Source organism: Lacerta agilis, chromosome 7 (assembly GCF_009819535.1).
Source record: "Lacerta agilis isolate rLacAgi1 chromosome 7, rLacAgi1.pri, whole genome shotgun sequence".
Taxonomy (NCBI): Eukaryota; Metazoa; Chordata; class Lepidosauria; order Squamata; family Lacertidae; genus Lacerta; species Lacerta agilis.
The window spans coordinates 40,554,450-40,572,346 of record NC_046318.1 but is presented as its reverse complement, the minus strand read 5'-3'; the positions used below and the strand labels follow the sequence as shown (position 1 = coordinate 40,572,346).

Genomic DNA, 17,897 nt, shown 5'->3' with positions numbered 1-17,897 from the left:
GCTTGTTTAACTCTGGGTTGGATTAAGGAGAAAGTATGTTTGTGAAAGACTCATTCATAGATTTCATTTGGTCATTTAGCACGCCACAGTATTCACTCAAAATGTGGTGTAGGTTTGTGCTTCAAGGAGTTTTAAAGCACATCTTCAAACAGGTGTGTCAGTAGAAAGGCTTCCTGGGACCCCTGAACTTCAAGGGACATCTACTAACCATCTGGAGATGATGACACACACAGCAGTACAGGAAGTCCTTCAGGGAGTGTCCTTTGGGAAGGACTTGCGCTTAAGACTACTTCAATGGCCACAGCATTATTTTGTTATGTGTGTTCAAGGCACTGCATAAATATTGAGTGGCACTACCTAATGCACTTTAAACCCTATTTCTCAGCTGAGGACTATTGCAACGGTATACATCTATCGCTATGTGCTGATTATACTTGGATTTGCTTTTTCGAACGTAGTGCGGTACACAGCTGATGCTGAGAAGGTGGAAGTGCTGCAGACTGGAAGATTCCCCAAGAAGAAATCAGGGCTTCTTACTTCTTCTCATGCTTCTTGGTTAGTTGCCCTCTCTCGAGCTGCAGGCTCCCACTGCCATTCCTCGCCTTCTCCTTTTGCTGGCTCTCCTGGGAGAGCTGCTGGACAGCCTGCTGAATGACCGTGTGGACAATCTGCTTGCTGACGTTCTGCAGCTTTGCCTCTTCTTGTTCATTTCCACATTTATCCCCTGACCAGGAAAGAAGAGAATATGAGTTTAATTCATATATACATATGTACAACCTAAAACTGAGCAACCCTATATTTCAAAACAAGATTCCTTTCTCCACGAGAGTGGTGTGATATATAGCCATTCCTGTGACACATCTGCCCCCTTGCTAAAGCAAGTCCAGAGTTGTTTGGCTATGCATCACAATTTGTACTCATGAACAAGCTCCCATAGCACAAACCCTTTGCAATTATTTTAATTAGTGGTGGCTGCTGTCCACTGAGACTCAAATGGTGGAAGCCAGGGACGACAACAGTAGGTGGAGCCAGAGCCAACAGCAGGTCCTCCTCGCTAGTTCTACAAGGACAACACTGAGACTACAGAGGAGGAAGCTGACAGCTAGGGCCAACCAAGGGACTGGTTGTTATAAGTAAAACAGCAAATAGGTAGAGGCTGCCTGAGGGTAGGCCAAGGTTGGCGAGGCAGTGCCCCATTTGTTGTAATAGACCAGCCTACACTGATTTTAATTGGAAATTTAATTTTCTTAAATTTCCTAGATTGCATCCATATTTCTTGAGATTTCTCATCCCGGCAAGTGGCAGTGTCTGCTTTCTAACTTCACAGATAACATAACAAATAAAGAAGGCTATTTTAAAATGACACTCATCATATGAAAGGGAACAAACATTTGGGAATTACTAAATATCCTTCCTGCAAGAGCAAGCTGAAAGAGAATTATTACATTAAGCAAACATTTTACAATGGCCTGTGAGTGTGGAGAGCCTGTTTCTTCTGACACAATACTCAGAAATGGCACATTTATTATCAACTTATCAGCCACTGGAAATAGTGTTGTTGTCTTTATTGTAGTTATAATCTCTGGCTGCTGTTCTCCAGCCTCCTGTGTTTGCCTCAAAAACAGACTATGAATAATGATGTGGACCATCTGTGCTCTTAGATAAAGGGTAATTAGAAGAGGTGTAGTGACTCTGGAGGGTGCTGCTGGCAGCAAAGGATTGCTTGGGTTAAACAAAGTTGTCCCAGGTAAAAATGTCTACCAATGTGTCTTGGAAATAATCAGCACAGTGGGCAATTAAAAAAAAAACATTTTAACTTGTCAGAAGCTGATCTGTTCTTGTTGGTGTTTCACTTTAGTCCAAATACTTTATTTGGAAGTAAGTCCATTGAAATAGAATTCCTTTATGGATCTCATTCTTTGAATTCTTGTAGCACATGCAACAATTGTGGCCTAGGCTGCAGTCTTTTTTAAAAATAATAAATGTCTAAGGAAAATCCAAAAAGTTGAAAAAATGACTTGTGGTTGTGGCACTGGTTTTTGCACAACGGTGTCATTTTATACATAGATGACCGGGGCTGAGGGATCAAATATATCTATTACTAATAATTAATTATTTCACTAAATGATTTCTCATGCAAAATGCTGGGTAAGCTTATATCTTTGTAGGGCATGAGTGCTAATAACTTACCTGAAATTGGTTATGTATATAACATATATCACAGTGGTTTTCAAGAAATCATAATGAGTTACACCAAGACTAACTTGCCCCTGGTTGAAGCTTATAGGCCTGAATCTGCTCTACATGTTAATGAATTTTAATGTTATTAATATTTCTTTTTAATGTTTTACTACTTTTGTTATAAAGTTTATATGTTTGTTGTACGTTACCCGAAGCTCCTTTTAAGGAAGGGCAATTTATATAAATCTTAAGTACCCAAGTAAACAAATAAGATTTTTTTCAATGAATAGTGATTCTCCTGCCAAAGAAATATTCACCCAGAGAGCAAGAATAAATCTTCAATCCTAAACACACTTACTTGAGAGTAAGTCCCATTGAATTCAGTCACATTTACACCTGAGTAACTATGCACAGTTGTTGAAAGCATAGGAGTTTCTTGGTTAAAACAGACCTTTTAATAATCCTGTTTGCAATTATCTGTTCCTTAAGCTACATTCTTCAAAATTGATTTCCCATCCTAATGGGCTTACTCCAGAATTAGTGACTTGAGGGCTGTGGACAGAGGGAAGAGAACATAGGAATTCAGACTGGACCTTAACAGCACAATTTTATGCATGTCTACTCAGAAGTAAGTCTCATTGTGTTTAATGAGACTTACACCTAGAAAAGCGTACATAGGATTTCAAGCTGTGAGCTGTAGTGGTTAGAATACCAGGCTGGGAAATAGTTGGGTCAAATCCTCCTTGGGGATCTTGGGACCAGTAATTATCTCTCATATTTCTGTGAAGATAAAATTGGGGGGGGGGGGGTCCCTAACACTGCAATCCTAATTATGTCTACTCAGAAGTAAGCCCACAGAATTCAATTGAGATTTCTCCCAAGTAGAATCATAGAATCATAGAGTTGGAAGAGACCACAAGGGCCATCCAGTCCAACCCCCTGCCAAGCAGGAGTTAGGACTGCAGCCCAAGTATGCTACTTTGAGCTGCTTGGAAGGAATCATAGAATCATAGAGTTAGAAGGGATCCCAATGGTCATCTAGTCCAACCCCCTGCAATGCAGAAATCTCAGCTAAAGCATCCATTTTAAAACCTCTGTTTTAAAACCTCTAGGGAAGGAGAGTCCACAACCTCTCATGGGAGTCTGTTCCACTGCTAAACAGCTCTTACTGTCAGAAAGTTTTTCCGAATGTTTAGTCAGAATCTCCTTTCTTGCAACTTGAAGCCATTGATTTGAGTCCTACCCTCCAGAGCAGGCAAAAACAAGCATGCTTCCTCCTCCATGTGACAGCCCTTAAGATATTTGAACATGGCTATCATATCTCCTCTTAGTCTCCTCTTTTCCAGGCTAAACACACCCAGCTCCTTCAAACGCTCCTCATGAGGCTTAATTTCCAGACCCTTGATCATCTTGGTTGTCCTCTTCTGCACACGTTCCAGCTTGTCAACATCCATCTTAAATTGTGGTGCCCAGAATTGGACACAGTATTCCAAGTGTGGTCTAAGGCAGAATAGAGTGGTACTGTTACTTCCCTTGATCTGGACACTATACTTCTGTTGATGCAGCATTAGCTTTTTCTGCTGCTGCATCACACTGTTGACTCATGTTAAGCTTGTGGTCCACCAAGACCCCTAGATCCTTTTCACATGTACTGCTAGTAGGCCAGGTGCCCCCCATCCTATATTTGTGCATCTGGTTCTTCCTGCCTAAGTGCAGAAGTGAGAGATAATGCAGTAAATAAATAAATGGGAATAAATAACAAGATCTGCTTGGTGATTATTATTTTTTTAAGGTGACTTTAGAACCAACTTTTGCTACAGATAAGTTTTCTCCTCTCTCTAAATAACTAAATAAACAAACAAACATGATTTGGAGAAACTTTCAAACTAGGGAGAGAATTCCTTATGTCTAACCACCATGTGACCTTACGATTCAGAGAGAGGGAGAGAAAAACACCTATACCGACAAACCGCTAGCAAACACTTTTTTACACACACAGACACAGCCCTGTTTTCCTGCTGAAGAACAATCCTTCCATTTATCAGCCTCCCACTAACTCAGACCCCTCCCGTATGCTTCCCCACAGTTTTCTTTGCCCCAGAGCTGTTGGGATGATGAAGAAGAACTTTATTTCATCTGGTCCCGAACAAAACTGACTCAACAATAGCTCCAAATGGTCCTCTGCGGCGTTTCTGCCCGCATGCCTGTCGGGGCAGCATATCAACAGTCCCGATCTGCATTTGGGTGGAGGTGCGTGCGTGTGTATGTGTGCAGGCATGTACGTACGTATGTTTGGGGAAGAGCTCCGCCCCTGCTTCTCAAGGAGAGCAGAAAAGGCCCACCGGGCAACGATCTAAGAGAGTGAATGAGTGTGTGTGTGAGAGAGAGATAGAAAGAGATGAAGTAAATACGTTACCTGGAGCAAACACCATGGTCTCTTCCTGCCAAGGGAACAGTATACTGAGAGGACGTGGATATAAAGGGGGGGGGGAGCGGGAGCCGGTCGAGCGAGAAGCACCAGAGCGTGCGCTGCGCAAGGACTCCCAGGAGAAGTAGCACCTTGGACAGCTCTCAGAGTAGGACAGCGGAGTCAACGACGCGGTGCTTCCTCGGCGATTACCTCCACAATGCACCGCTCTGGAAAGGAGGAGGGGAGGGGAGGGGAGGGGAGGGGAGGGGAGGGGGAAAAGAGAGACCGGGACTCAGCTCATATCTCATTCCTTCGTCTGCTGTACGCACAGCAATGCTGGACTCTGCAGCAGCAACAGCAGGGGAGGGGGAAAGGGAAGCGCAGAGGCTCTCGGCAGGAGGATAAACTAATTGCTCCTAATTAACTCTTCTTGTCAACCTCAGCGCTGGATGCAGCAAGCCTGACATTTACTGGGTATTTTGCAAGGGTAAGCTTAAAAGCCCCTTGTTAAGCAGGTTCTGTGGAGTTTTCGGGACGTTGCAGCTTAGCATCTCATGCAGGTTCACCACCGCAAAAAACAAGCAAACAAACAAAACCCGCAATTAGCTGTAGATCTTTCCCGGTCCGTCCACTGTAGGCAGTTTCAAAAGAACAGAAAACAGCTCTTTGAATCTGGAGCTAGAGGGGAGGGGAAAAAAATACGATGCAGAAAATATGTTTGCTAGTATCTTTTTATCCCAGTGTAGTCTTAGTATTGCCAATGATCACGACTTAACAGAAGCAAGAGTGACTTCTGAAAGCGTCTCATCACTTGAGCTGGTTATTGCAAATGCCACTTTCAGCATCTGGTTCTGCAGGAAAAATAAATATACTGTTGTGAGCTTGCGGGTGCCAGACCCCTCTAAATTCCTGGACCCAATAAAAGCTAATAAAGCCAGGCTAGCTTCCTGGGTTCCGCCTGGGTGATGAGCCATTAAGAAAGCAAAGGAGAGGCCACTCTGTGCCAGATGGCATGTGGGTGGGGGCCCTCCTCCAGCTATTAGACAAAGCCTGAGTCTCGAGGGCAGTTTGCTGTGATGTGATGTAGAGGAAAAAGCTGCAGGCTCCAAAAGGAGAGCGAGCAAGTGAGCGCCATGGTCGATTTCTGATTAACACAGCATTGCATGCCACCCCAATCGTCAAGCAGTGCAACATTCCAGGTGTTCTGGGTACTCTCAAGATAAGGCACTTACACAGCAGAGACTGTGGTGTCTTTATATGTGGTTAATTTACACATATGTACAACCTGAACCTATGATGAAATGGTTCACAGGATTAACACCCCAAGAAGGTTCTGCTTCTCCCATAGTCACAAATACTCCTTGAAGGGTTTTGCATGTGAGAGCATGTATCAATTATTGCTTACTTGCATTTCTCTTGCCAAAGTGTACAAAAGATAACAAACAGGGCATGTGTGGGTAACGAAGAGGTCACAACAGTGGTACAACTGTTCTTTGACTTTCAACTGTATTTGCTTAAGGACCAAAAATTCCAGATGATGTATGATCTGGTTTTTTCCATGCCATCTCAGGCTGGTTACCTTAACACTAACTTCTGCAGCCTGAGTGTCAGTCCATTTCTTTTAAAATCGCATTTCTAGCCATTAAGGGCATACAATTTTATTAAGGAAAGGGAAAGGCAGGGTTAGGAATGACGTTTACATCACAGAGATGAGAACACTTGCTCAAAGAGAAGTTGAATCAAAATGTACTCAGCTATAGGGACCCAGGTGGCGCTGTGGGTTAAACCACAGAGTCTAGGGCTTGCTGATCAGAAGGTCGGCGGTTTGAATCCCTGCCACGGGGTGAGCTCCCGTTGCTCGGTCCCAGCTCCTGCCCATCTAGCAGTTTGAAAGCACGTCAAAGTGCAAGTAGATAAATAGGGACTGCTCCAGCGGGAAGGTAAATGGCGTTTCCGTGCACTGCTCTGGTTCACCAGAAGCGGCTTTGTCATGCTGGCCACATGACCCGGAAGCTGTCTGCGGACAAACGCTGGCTCCCTCGGCCTATAGAGCGAGATGAGCGCCGCAACCCCAGAGTCGGACACGACTGGACCTGATGGTCAGGGGCCCCTTTACCTTTAATAGTAAGAATTGAATTTACTGCGTTGCAGTGTGCCACTTTACCACTTTTTATTTTTTAAAAACTTATCTAGCTCCTTTTATCATCAGGTATTTTTTTTTCTTACTACTTACCTCATCAATAAAAGCTCAGTTTCTGAACACCAGAAAGATGGCTAGAAAAAACCAAGGGCCACCCTGCTTCATAAACGTGGATGTAACTGTTTTTCTGTCTGCTGTTCTTCCCCACTGTGCCTTTTCACCTTAAACCTTTCATTTATTTTCCAGAACATAAATGAAATGTCACCACCTTTTAAGCATCTGCATCAATACTGAAATCGACGAGCTTCTGGGTGTAACAGCCTACAAATTTTAATAACCTATTAATTGCTACTGTGGTGGAAATATGGCCATTGTCAAATACTGAATGGTCCATGAGAAAGCAATCAAAACTGTAATAATTATAGTGTATCAGTGAGAATGTGACATAAGTCATTATCGTATTAAGACTAAACATTCTCAAAATCCTGAAACCAGAATGTCTCCTGGTGTTTTGAACAAATAAATATGAATACTAGTAAATCTCATGCTTGCATTAGGGTGTTTAAAAGGAGACATGCTTTTAACAGAAACGTACATGTTGGATTGTATGTATATCATTCTTAGTCTTTCTACAAATATATGCATACAAGGGGCTGCTACCTGCTTGCCAACCCCGCCTAGTCATCAACACCCCATCTCCCACACATGGCCAACCCTTCCTCCCTTTACACATAACTGAAGACAATTTACATTTCACCCATCCCCTTGCCTTGCCTATCCCCTCACAGCTTGCTCAAACCTCCACTCCTCTTTACAGCTCACACCAAAATACTCCCTCATCCCCTTTAGGAGCATGCAAGGGACCTTAGAGAAGGGTTGATCAGACTGCTCTCTGAAGCAATCCCTGCCATTAAACAATGCTCCAGTGATGTTTAACAGAGAAGGGTGCTTCAGAAGTTTGGCAAGCACCTCCCACTCCTCTTAAATGGATCGCCTGTGGTGCCTGCCTGCTTGCCTGCCTGCTGGTTGTCATACTGGAGTTGCCATGAATGTCTACTGGCAGCCAGACAGCTGCTGTGTGAAGAGAGCTTTACAGTTCTATTATATAGTAAGATATGATGCTATTTATTTGCATTTTGTTATATAATTATGAGGCATAGCTGGCAAATTGTTGCCGTGTACATGTCTAGTGAGTGTGTTAATTAACAATATGCATGACAGTTTCAGTACTCATTTAGTATAATTAAATAACAAAAGTCATGTTTATCTGTTTATGTCACCTAAAGTAATTCATTTTAAATACTAAGGCAGGTGCTCCAGTCATCATTCACTACTTGTTAAGCACATAAATTGGATCCTAATAGTCATCTCTGTCTGACCTATGAACCAAGAATCTTATAAGCAAATTGGTTTTAGGTTATATAAATTCATTAAAGTTGCATATCAGACATTCTAAAACCAATACATCAAAATGTAATATAAAATAAGAATGCTGTAAAAAGTATAGACACATTACACCATGTATTCTAAAATATTTGTGTTTTATTTACAGGACAATTTTCAAACAGTTGGCATTTTAAATTTAACTTAAACTTGTCTATTCATTGAATGATTCACAACATTGTAACAAAGATCAATAGTTAGATGCAATTTTATTCTAATACTTAAAAATGTTAGTCTTAATTACTATTTAGAAATGCAACAGGTGATTTGACACACAATAATTTATAAATACATATTCTAAGAACTAATTCTAACCCAATGTTATAAACATTTTTTGTCCAATGTTAATTAAAATTTAACCTTGATAATAGAAGTATGTTAAAAATGTGTGGGGAAATTTATTTAAAAACTTGAATGGACTTCAGCCTTCTCTTACTGCATGGAAATCCCATCTTACAGTTCATTACAAATGCAATTGTAATCACTGAGACATCTTAAAGCATACCTGAATGGTAAGTTTGTATTTCAAATAAAACTGGTTCATTAATTCAGGGCAGGCAGGCTAAGGAAGTATTGAAATCACTTCACAAGCTTAAAATTTTCTTCTACCCAAAATGATCCCAAGATCATACATTTCCTATCAATTCCCTGAAAGTATCTCGCACTAGATATATCTGAAAGAGATATACAGGACCTGTTCCAAAAAGCTGATGATTTTTTAAAGCGACGTAACTGAACCTAAGCTCTGACACTAAGCTGCAAACCGAAGAAATACTTCATAGCAAATAAGCCTAGCTGAACATGAAGCCTAGCTGAACTTAGATTGCTTTCAAAACAGAAATGCTTAGGCTTGGGATGTAAATCTCAAACACTAAATATCACAGCTAACTGTAACGCAGCCAAAGCCTACAAATCTATACACACTAGCTAGGGGGTGATCTCCACTGAATTCAGTGGGACTTCGGAGTAAACACACATAGGATTGCACTGCAAGACTAGTGGAATTCTTAGTTATTGAGCAGGGAATATGTTATGAAATCAAAACAAAATGCAACTGTGTAACTCAAATCCCTTAAGAACTATCGATATGTGTTGCCATTTTCTCTATCCTTTCCTAATCACATTCCCATCATCCCAGCTCCTCCAGATTTCATGAAAAGGGTGCTCAAGTAGGCCTAGTTCTTACCAAAGTGTTGGGCTTATACACTTTACAGACTGCAGGTCAAGCTCAAATGAATGCTCTCCATAGGGAAAACTACAATCTTCTGGAGAAGACTAAGCTATAATCTTTCTTCTTGATGTCTAATTTTCCACTGAAGCAATTTGTATAGAAGAGCATCATTGTGAACTGCAACCCAGAGTGAAGTGGCATAGTCTATTGAAAACCAGGTTGTAGAGTCTTTAAAGCTATCCTATAGTAAGCTTCAACCCAATTGCCTGATGTTCTGAACTATTTGCTTCAGATCTTCAAGCTATACCCAATTATCAAATATTTAGGAACAGTAAAAGAACCTTGAAATAAAGCAAGGATTTACTACAGCTGACTGTAGCAGAGCGACACTGCCTTCCTTGAGATGCTTTTCTCTACTTCTTTCCTTCCCTGTAACAATATGCCTTGGCTCCTTTTAACTCTGCACTAGAATAAATTATGCAGATGGAAGAGACAGGATGGTGGATCTGTGCATTCTTGGACAATGGCCATGGAGATCAGAAAACCCTGGGGAAGGAACCTGAGTTTGTCAAGTGGTATTTGCACCTTTCCAACTGTAAGCAGCAGTGCAACAGCTGTTTCCTGTCATTTCCATTTTCTTAGGGCTAGGCTCCCTATCAGAATACAATTAAAGGCCTCCTAAAATAAGACAAAGACAACTGTTATTTTTGTCTTGAGTTGAAGACAGGAATAGCAAAGCAAAATGGAGGCACATAGGTAAGGCGGCCCAGGGAGGAAAAACATCTGCAAGACAGAGAGTGGTTCTAATGACCTTGGAATACACCAACTCACCAGCTGAAGAAACAAAGTAATTCCCAGTGTTCAGATGCCCACACAGCTACATTAAAAACTTGTAGTGACCATCACAGTGGATTAACAGACAACTGCAAAGAGCTATTATATAAAGACTAAAGTCATACCTTCATGAGTTTTGGTTAGAGGGACAACAATACATTTCTTATTTCAAAATGATTTTTTTGCACTCATTCTAATTCATAATTTCAAAGTAAAAAAAAAAACTGTTGTAGAAGACATTATTTATTTAAACTGTTCAAATACTCACTAACAGCCCAATCTTCAGGCCGATGGAACCAAGAGTTACATACTTACATGGAACAAATTTCCACTGAAATCCATGAGGCTTACTTCCACGTTAACAGCTGCAATCCAATGAATCCCTAATGGGTTCAGCAGCTTTTCCTGTCACTTGTCACCATCCTGAATGGACAATCTCTAAGGTATTTAGAGATTCCCTTGATCACAGGAAGCATACTTATGATTGGGATGCCAAAGCAACTGAAATCAATGGAACATAGTTTAAATTGAAATATTTTAGTGTAATTTCCCTGTGCAATGGAGTGTAAGGCCTTCCATTCCACATGCGTAGAGTTTACTAGACATGCAATGAAACCCAGAGTTTTAAGAGGAGTAAAATACTGGCTAGAGTCTGACTCTGTTTTTTATTATGCCTGGACTGTTGCCTAAATCAAAGCCTTCTCCCATGTTTAATGTCACTGATAGGATAGTTCTTTGCTGCAAATTTCAAACTATATTTCTACTCTCAAAATCCCTTTAAAAATACTTTTTCTAATGGTGAGTTATCAGACCAAACATTTTTCAACTTGTGGATTCTTCTGCTTTTAACTACAAGCTATAGTTTCCAGCTGTTGTTCTGCCTCCGCAGCCATAGCTGCTGCCTGTAATTGTTCTGTTTCACTTTGGAGAGCACTGGTTGTGGTTACTTGTTTCCTTTCGCTGTGCATATTGTTCTCATGTCTCTTTAAATCAGATGCTTTGGCAAATGCTTTAGTACAAGAACCACAGACAAAAGGCTTTTCCCCTCTGTGTCTTCTTTCATGGTCTTTCAGGTGAGACTTGTGCTTGAAAGCTTTGTCGCACATGTGGCAGGCAAACGGCCGCTCGTTACTGTGAACCCTCTCGTGCTTTTTTAGGTCTGGAGCACGAATGAAAGACTTTCCACATACTTCACAGCTATATGGCTTATAGCCTGTGTGGATCTTTAGGTGCTCTTTCAAATGGGCTTGGGTGGTAAAGCCTTTAGTGCACATTTCACAAACAAAGGGTCTATCCGCAGTATGGAGTTTTTCATGTTTTCTCAATCGTGCTTCGTCTGAAAATGTTTTACCACATGCCTGACATGCAATCTGCTCTCTGTGGCCATAAAGCAAATATTCAAATTTCATGTCGCCAGCTGCTGTTGTCCATGCTGGCGTCTGTTCATCCTTGACTTCACTGATGCCATCATTAAATGCTAGAGCTTGAGGAGTTTGAGATCCTAGTTCTTTTGTTTCGGCAGTGTCTATGGACTCTACTTCCTGACCGTAGCAGTTCACTTTTCGAACCTCTTCACTGCCCAGCTCTTTCAGAATTGCTTCCTGGACTCTCAAAGTAGCAGTTGGTGACTTGCCATCTTCTTGACTGGGAGGAGTTCCTTCCATTGTCATATCTGATGGGCTATCATCATGATCTCCAATTTCTTCAACCTCATCGTCTTGGTTATCATTAGATTCACCCATTGATCTGTTTATTTTAAGACAGTACTTGTTTTTTGATTGCGAATTATCTTCCGGACTAGAAACATCGCGTTTCTGAGAACAGAGTTTGTCCAAAAATCTAATCCCAAGAATCTGACCAGATGACATCATTAAATTAACGTCTTCTTTTTTAACTGAAATCTTGGCTGTGTACATATAATTTAGCACTTCCTCAAATATATCTGACCGAAGGAAATCAATCTCTATTACTGATGAGCTGTCAACTTCTAGTTTTTTGAAAAGCTTTTTAAAATAGGTACTACAAGCAGCAAGCACACACCTGTGGGCCCTGAATTTCACGTCTTCAACAACAATAGCGATGTCACAAAATTCTCCTTCCAATCGTTGCTCATTTAATGTTTTCAGAAATACAGTTTTGTGATCGTCGTCATTATATTTAATGGTTTCAGACATACTGAGGAAAAACTCCTGTAGAAAAAATTATGAAAATTTTATTTGTAAGTTTCTCTGACAAAACAAAAGACATTTTGAGAAACGCAGTATTAGATCTGAACTTTATAACTCAGATTTGCTCAACATTTCAAGCAATTAATAACCTTTAAAAATCTCAATAGACGCAAAGTTGATCTACCTATTATTGCATAAGCATCACAGGGAAACAACAACAGTGCCATTCTTCTCTAAGTAAGTGGGCAAGTGAACTGTGGACCATAGTCATAAATACTTTAGGATTTTCAGCTTGTCTGCAAGCTGTCCACTGGTTTAGATTGAACATTGTTTGGGATAATGGAAGGTTGCATCCCAATACAATGCTCAGCAGTGCAGCCAAATTCAACTATGTTTGGAAGGCAGCAGCAAACCTGAGTTTGAAGGGCAAGAGCTGAAGTAGGAGAAATAGAAAGTGATGAGAACAGGAGAGGAAGACAAAAGGTATGAAGTGAGGGAGAGGAGAGGCAAACAGGAAATGGCTCTGCCTTCTCTTCACTCTTCCCAAATATGCCCCATCATTTAATTGGTAAACTTTTACAGCCATACCTTGGAAGTCAAACGGAATCCGTTCTGGAAGTCCATTTGACTTCCAAAGCGTTCGACTTCCAAAGTACGGCTTCTGATTGACTGCAGGAAGCTCCTGCAGCCAATTGGAAGCTGCGGAAGCCCTGTTGGATGTTCAGCTTCCAAAATAACGTTTAAAAACTGGAAAAGTCACTTCCAGGTTTCGATCGTTTGGAAGCCAAAACATTTGAGAACTAGGCTGTTCAAAAGCCAAGGTACAACTGTATAGGCTAATGACCTAATGACTAAAATAATTTACTGAAGCAGAAGATTAAGGAAATGCAAAAAAGAAATATTAAGACTGTACCATGAACAATGAAGGATTTTTTTCTTAATATCTGAACAAAACGTTGATGGTAGGTTAACCCTTATCCTGAGGACCCTCAACCTGAAAGAGAAAACAATGAGGTATCTTATAAAAGAGTATTATTTTACTATTACCCACTTTTCCTCTATAGTTCAGAATGGTCTACCAGGTCATCCATTTTATCATCACAATGGCCTATGAGTTAGAGGAGGCTGAGATTAGGACTGGTGAGCTTCATTGCTAAGTAGGGATTTGAACCCACATCTGACTCTAACTTACACCACACTGGCTCCCATGTCTTTATTGCTAGTACAGTGGTACCCCAGGTTACGCATGCGATCTGTTCCAGATTGCGCTACGTAACACGGGAGTGTGTAACACGAACGCGCCCTCCCCCAAAGAAAAAACCCGGAAGTAGTGCGATTTGAGTGCTTCTGTGCATGCGCGAAGTGAGCAGAAGTGTTCTGCGCATCCAGGGGCCGCGTGTGCTCCGGAAACGCTTCCGGGTTGCGGGCGTTCTTAACTCAAACGTCCGCAACCCGGGGTGTGCGTAACCCGGGGTTCCACTGTATAGTATTTCCACTATGCTACTCATTAAAATCAAAATGACTTATTTCTGAAAGCAGAATCTTTGCATACTTGCAAGGGCAAAATGCACTACAGATCCTACAGTTCTATATAATCCTGCTCTCTCACAATTTAGGCCACACTTTCCAAAACAGGCCCTTCTCCATGCTTAGGTTTCGAGATCAGAGAAGACCAGGCATTTTCAGGGTATGGTTGTAGACTATGCCTTTAATGTGAACGTCAGCAACTACTCACCTATACGCCTGCAAAGTATCTATAAAAACACTACTAACTTGTGTGGTGGAGACTTGGGGAAGAGCAGGAACTGCACGTGTGTGTTTGTGTATAGAACAGGAATGTGACTCATGTACATATGATTCAAAAGGGGAGTTTCAAATTGTTCCAGCTATGGATAACTTTTATTAAGCAAATTATTTTTGCAAGTATATGAAATATTCCAGACTGTAAAACCTGGTATAACAGCAACTGTATGGAATTTTGGATTTTGTTGTTTATCCTTTGACTTTATTTTTAAGCAGTAAGAAGACCAAGAAATGAGGAGAAACATATAAATGATTTTATCTCTTAAAGCATAAAGAGTTGCCTCTGTTTTCTGGTTTTTATTTCCATTTGTTCCACTTTTTGTGTTTCACAAAATCCAAGCAAGTCATTCATTTGTATCTGACTCTGGTTGCTCAGTCATTAGCACAGGTGTTATGTCTGATGTGTGTCTTGCCTAATACTATACATATCCTGTACGCTTGCTGGGTTTTTGTTTTGGCCTACAACTCCCATGATCCTTAGCTAGCAGGACCAGTGGTCAGAGATGATGGGAACTGTAGTCTCAAAACAGCTGGAGGCCGAGTTTGAGGAAGCCTGGTTTAGCTTCACAAAAGCAAGTATTTTAGACTTGTGTTTAAAGTACTGTTTGAATCAGAAAAACGAGTAGTGCAACATTTGTTTGCCAGTTAGACACAGAGGGTGGGATTCACCTAAGTAGGCCTGTCAGCAGAAGCCAAGCACAAGGACGTCTGCTTGCACAACAGAGGTCTCCTCAAAAAATGGTGTGTGACAACTCCCAAAATAGTAATTTTAGGGAACTGTTCTATCTGACAAGCTGAAATGTGTTTTGTTAACATGCAAGTATTTGTGGAAAGGAAGAAACTGATCTACTGCCTGCTCAAAAAGGGACTAAAACCAGCGTTAAGTATTCAACATTGCCCCATTCAAATTTTCTCCATAGACAAGGACTGGTGTGGGGCTTTCTTCCAGCTCAAAGGATGCAGATTGTCAACAAGAAAGCAACCCATTCCCTTCTTATCCGCTCCTAGGGTTGTCTGTTAAAGGTAATAATTCAAGGTGCTAGTACTAGCGCACAAAGCCTTAAATAGCTTTGGACCACAGTATTTAAAGAAGCACCTCCTGCAATATCAACCATTGTGGGCTTGACAATGGCAGGTAGTGCCTTTGGATGTGCCACCCTGTTGGCATGGCCCATGACAAGACTTTTTTCATAGTAGCTCCCCACTAACGGAATGTCCACCCTAATAAGATGCATCTGCTTCCTTCATTATTAACATTCAGCATGACTTCAAAAACATTCCTGTTCTCCTGATGACTGAACTGTTACTGGAAACTTTATCAACTCTGAGTTTCTGAGTGTTACTTTTCATTTTAGGGAATTCAGACAACAACTCTATCTGTTAAGCCCACATGAGACAGGGTTCCTGGGCAGATGGCTTGGCATATCCATCTGACAAATCAGAGCAGGAGGCAGGACTAGTACATGTGGCTCTGCAACCCACCCATCAAATTTCTTGAATATATTGGGAGAGGAACCATCTGAGTGTAACTATTGTTAAGCTTGCCATATTTAAGAAATACAGTATAACATTTTTTATATAAAAAACTTGAATTTGGGAATCCTGTTGCAATCAATTAAGACTCCCCACGTAAACAGATTTCAGTTTTGTTTATTTACTGAATGCCTACTCCTACCCTTCAGTACTTTGGCCACCTCATGAGAAGAGAAGGACTCCCTGGAAAAGACCCTGATGTTGGGAAAGATGGAGGGCACAAGGAGAAGGGGACGACAGAGGATGAGATGCTTGGACAGTGTTCTCAAAGTGACTGGCATGAGTTTGGCCAAACTACGGGAGGCAGTGGAGGATAGGGGTGCCTGGCGTGCTCTGGTCCATGGGGTCACGAAGAGTCGGACACGACTGAACTGAACAACAACAACCCTTCAGTAGCCACTAAGCCTTCTCAGAGTAAGCAAATATATTCAATCTAATGAAACTAAAGCAAGACTAATAAAGCAATCCCATAACTGTCTGCTTGCATCCAGTTCAGTAGCTTCCTCTGAAGGTGATCTTAAACTCCTATATACTTACATCATATATACCTAGATCTTCTAGGGACCTTGGACAAACTACTTTTTATGTACCAAGTATTTTAGTTATCAAAGATACCACTTTAAATTTACTCACGTAACTTTTTAAATAAAATGTGATGAGGTACACTTTTTGTGCTTTTAAAGGAAACTAAAATTGAGATAAACCCTAACTGCAGCAATGTTTATTCAAAGAACATGTTTTACTACCATTGGAATAAGCACCATAGACTAGTTTCCTGAATACATCCTCAAAACAACCCCCACCCCACCGGCGCGCCCTAAATCAGATTTGAATTAAAGAGGGCGAAAGCATAATAAACACTCTTACTCGGAAATCAACACCGCGACAACCATTATGAGTCGGTCCCGATTCCTATTTGTTTCGTACTGAACCGATGGCGATTTTTTCCTCTATAGGCGAGCAAGAGCGTGCATTCGCTGCGTGCACGTACTGGAACACAACTCCTCCTCCGGCAAGCAAGCGAGCAGCGCGCGAGTAACCATGGAGCAGACGTGCACGGTGCATACTCGGTGCATGCGTGCTAGTGCCCGTTCGGGGACGATGCCTGTGCCCCCGCTAAGACGGGGCTGCAGCGGAGTGGAGCGCACTTGCCTCACACGCGCGGCTCCCCCGTCTCATTCCGCCCGCCACCGAAGAGGCGGAGCCCAGGGAGGCCCGCCCGCGCGCGCGGGAACGGGGCGAAAGGCGCTGCTGCCCCGCAGCCACCGCTCGCGCTCGCGCTCCCTCGCCGAATGGGGGGCGGCGGAGGACGAAAGGAAGGAAGGCAGGCAGGCGGGGTGGGGGCGCTGCGGCAATCTCGGGCGCCGAAAGCAACCGCTTCCCACCGGAGAGCGCCCTCGGCCGCTGCCGAGAAGGCGGCCCTTTCCTGTCGGGACTGCCCCGAGTGGCGCGAGGCAGCCTAGCAGGCCCGAGCCGGGCGGCGCGCACGGGAGCAGCTGCTGCAAAGGGCGGCGCGCGGCGGAGCCTCCCCAGTGCACCTCCCCTCCCCCTCCCCTCGCTCGCCCGGTTCCGCCAGCCTAGCCTCGAGTGCGCGCGCAGATGCCCCTCGCGCTTACCTGCCACGCTCGGCGAAGGGACAGAATATGGGGAGGGGAAGGGAGGAGGAGGGGGGGGTGGCCGCGGCGGCAGCGCTTCGCTCCAGTAAAGGGATTTTTGGGGGGGATTGGGGGGGGGATGGGATGTAAGGGGAAATGGCGCGCGTCTCTGACCGTTACCGCCGCTTCCTGCACGAGCATTCAGTGCGCGCGCGCGGCGGCCAGAGGAGGCGCGCCGGAGGCGGGAACGTGCATGCGCGGTGCGAGCAGGGCGCGCCCCCCGCAGGGAGAGAGCGAGAGAGAAGAGGGGGCGGGTTCTCCGATGAGGAGCGAGGCCACTCATTCGCGCAGGTGGCCTGGAGGGGGCAGAACGGGGAGCCCGACCAGCCATTCTGCGGCGGCCGCGGCGGGCTCACGCACGGGAGGGTCGGCCGGGCGGTTTCCCCGCGCGTCGCCATGGACGGGGCCGCGCCGAGAGTTGAAGCGGCCTCGAGAACCATATTAAGCGCGTGCGCGTCTCTCGCTCCCATTCTCTCCAGAGAGAAGCGTCTGTCTGCCTGGGCGTGTGAGCGCGCGCGCGCAATTGCTCGTTAGTGTGATGTCAGAGCGAGCGGTTACG

The 17,897-nt window shown here is 43.2% G+C and overlaps 1 protein-coding gene across 3 annotated transcripts; it reads right to left on the bottom strand.

Moving 5' to 3' along the window:
• Positions 1 to 470: 470 nt before the first annotated feature.
• Positions 471 to 17,318, bottom strand: ZBTB14 (zinc finger and BTB domain containing 14). 3 transcript variants are annotated; one of them, XM_033154968.1, is made up of 5 exons: positions 16,551 to 16,907; positions 13,261 to 13,341; positions 12,220 to 12,368; positions 4,598 to 4,818; positions 471 to 724 (listed from the first exon to the last, which is right to left on the bottom strand). In XM_033154968.1, the coding sequence occupies exons 2-5, from the start codon at positions 13,261 to 13,263 to the stop codon at positions 534 to 536; spliced, it is 564 nt and encodes a 187-aa protein (XP_033010859.1). In that variant the 5' UTR covers positions 13,264 to 13,341; positions 16,551 to 16,907; the 3' UTR covers positions 471 to 533. The 3 variants fall into 3 exon arrangements, with proteins under 3 accessions (XP_033010859.1, XP_033010858.1, XP_033010857.1); XM_033154967.1 differs by lacking the exons at positions 471 to 724; positions 4,598 to 4,818; positions 16,551 to 16,907 and adding an exon at positions 17,300 to 17,318 and having other exon boundaries at positions 8,254 to 12,368; XM_033154966.1 differs by lacking the exons at positions 471 to 724; positions 4,598 to 4,818 and having other exon boundaries at positions 8,254 to 12,368; positions 16,551 to 16,896.
• Positions 17,319 to 17,897: the final 579 nt, after the last annotated feature.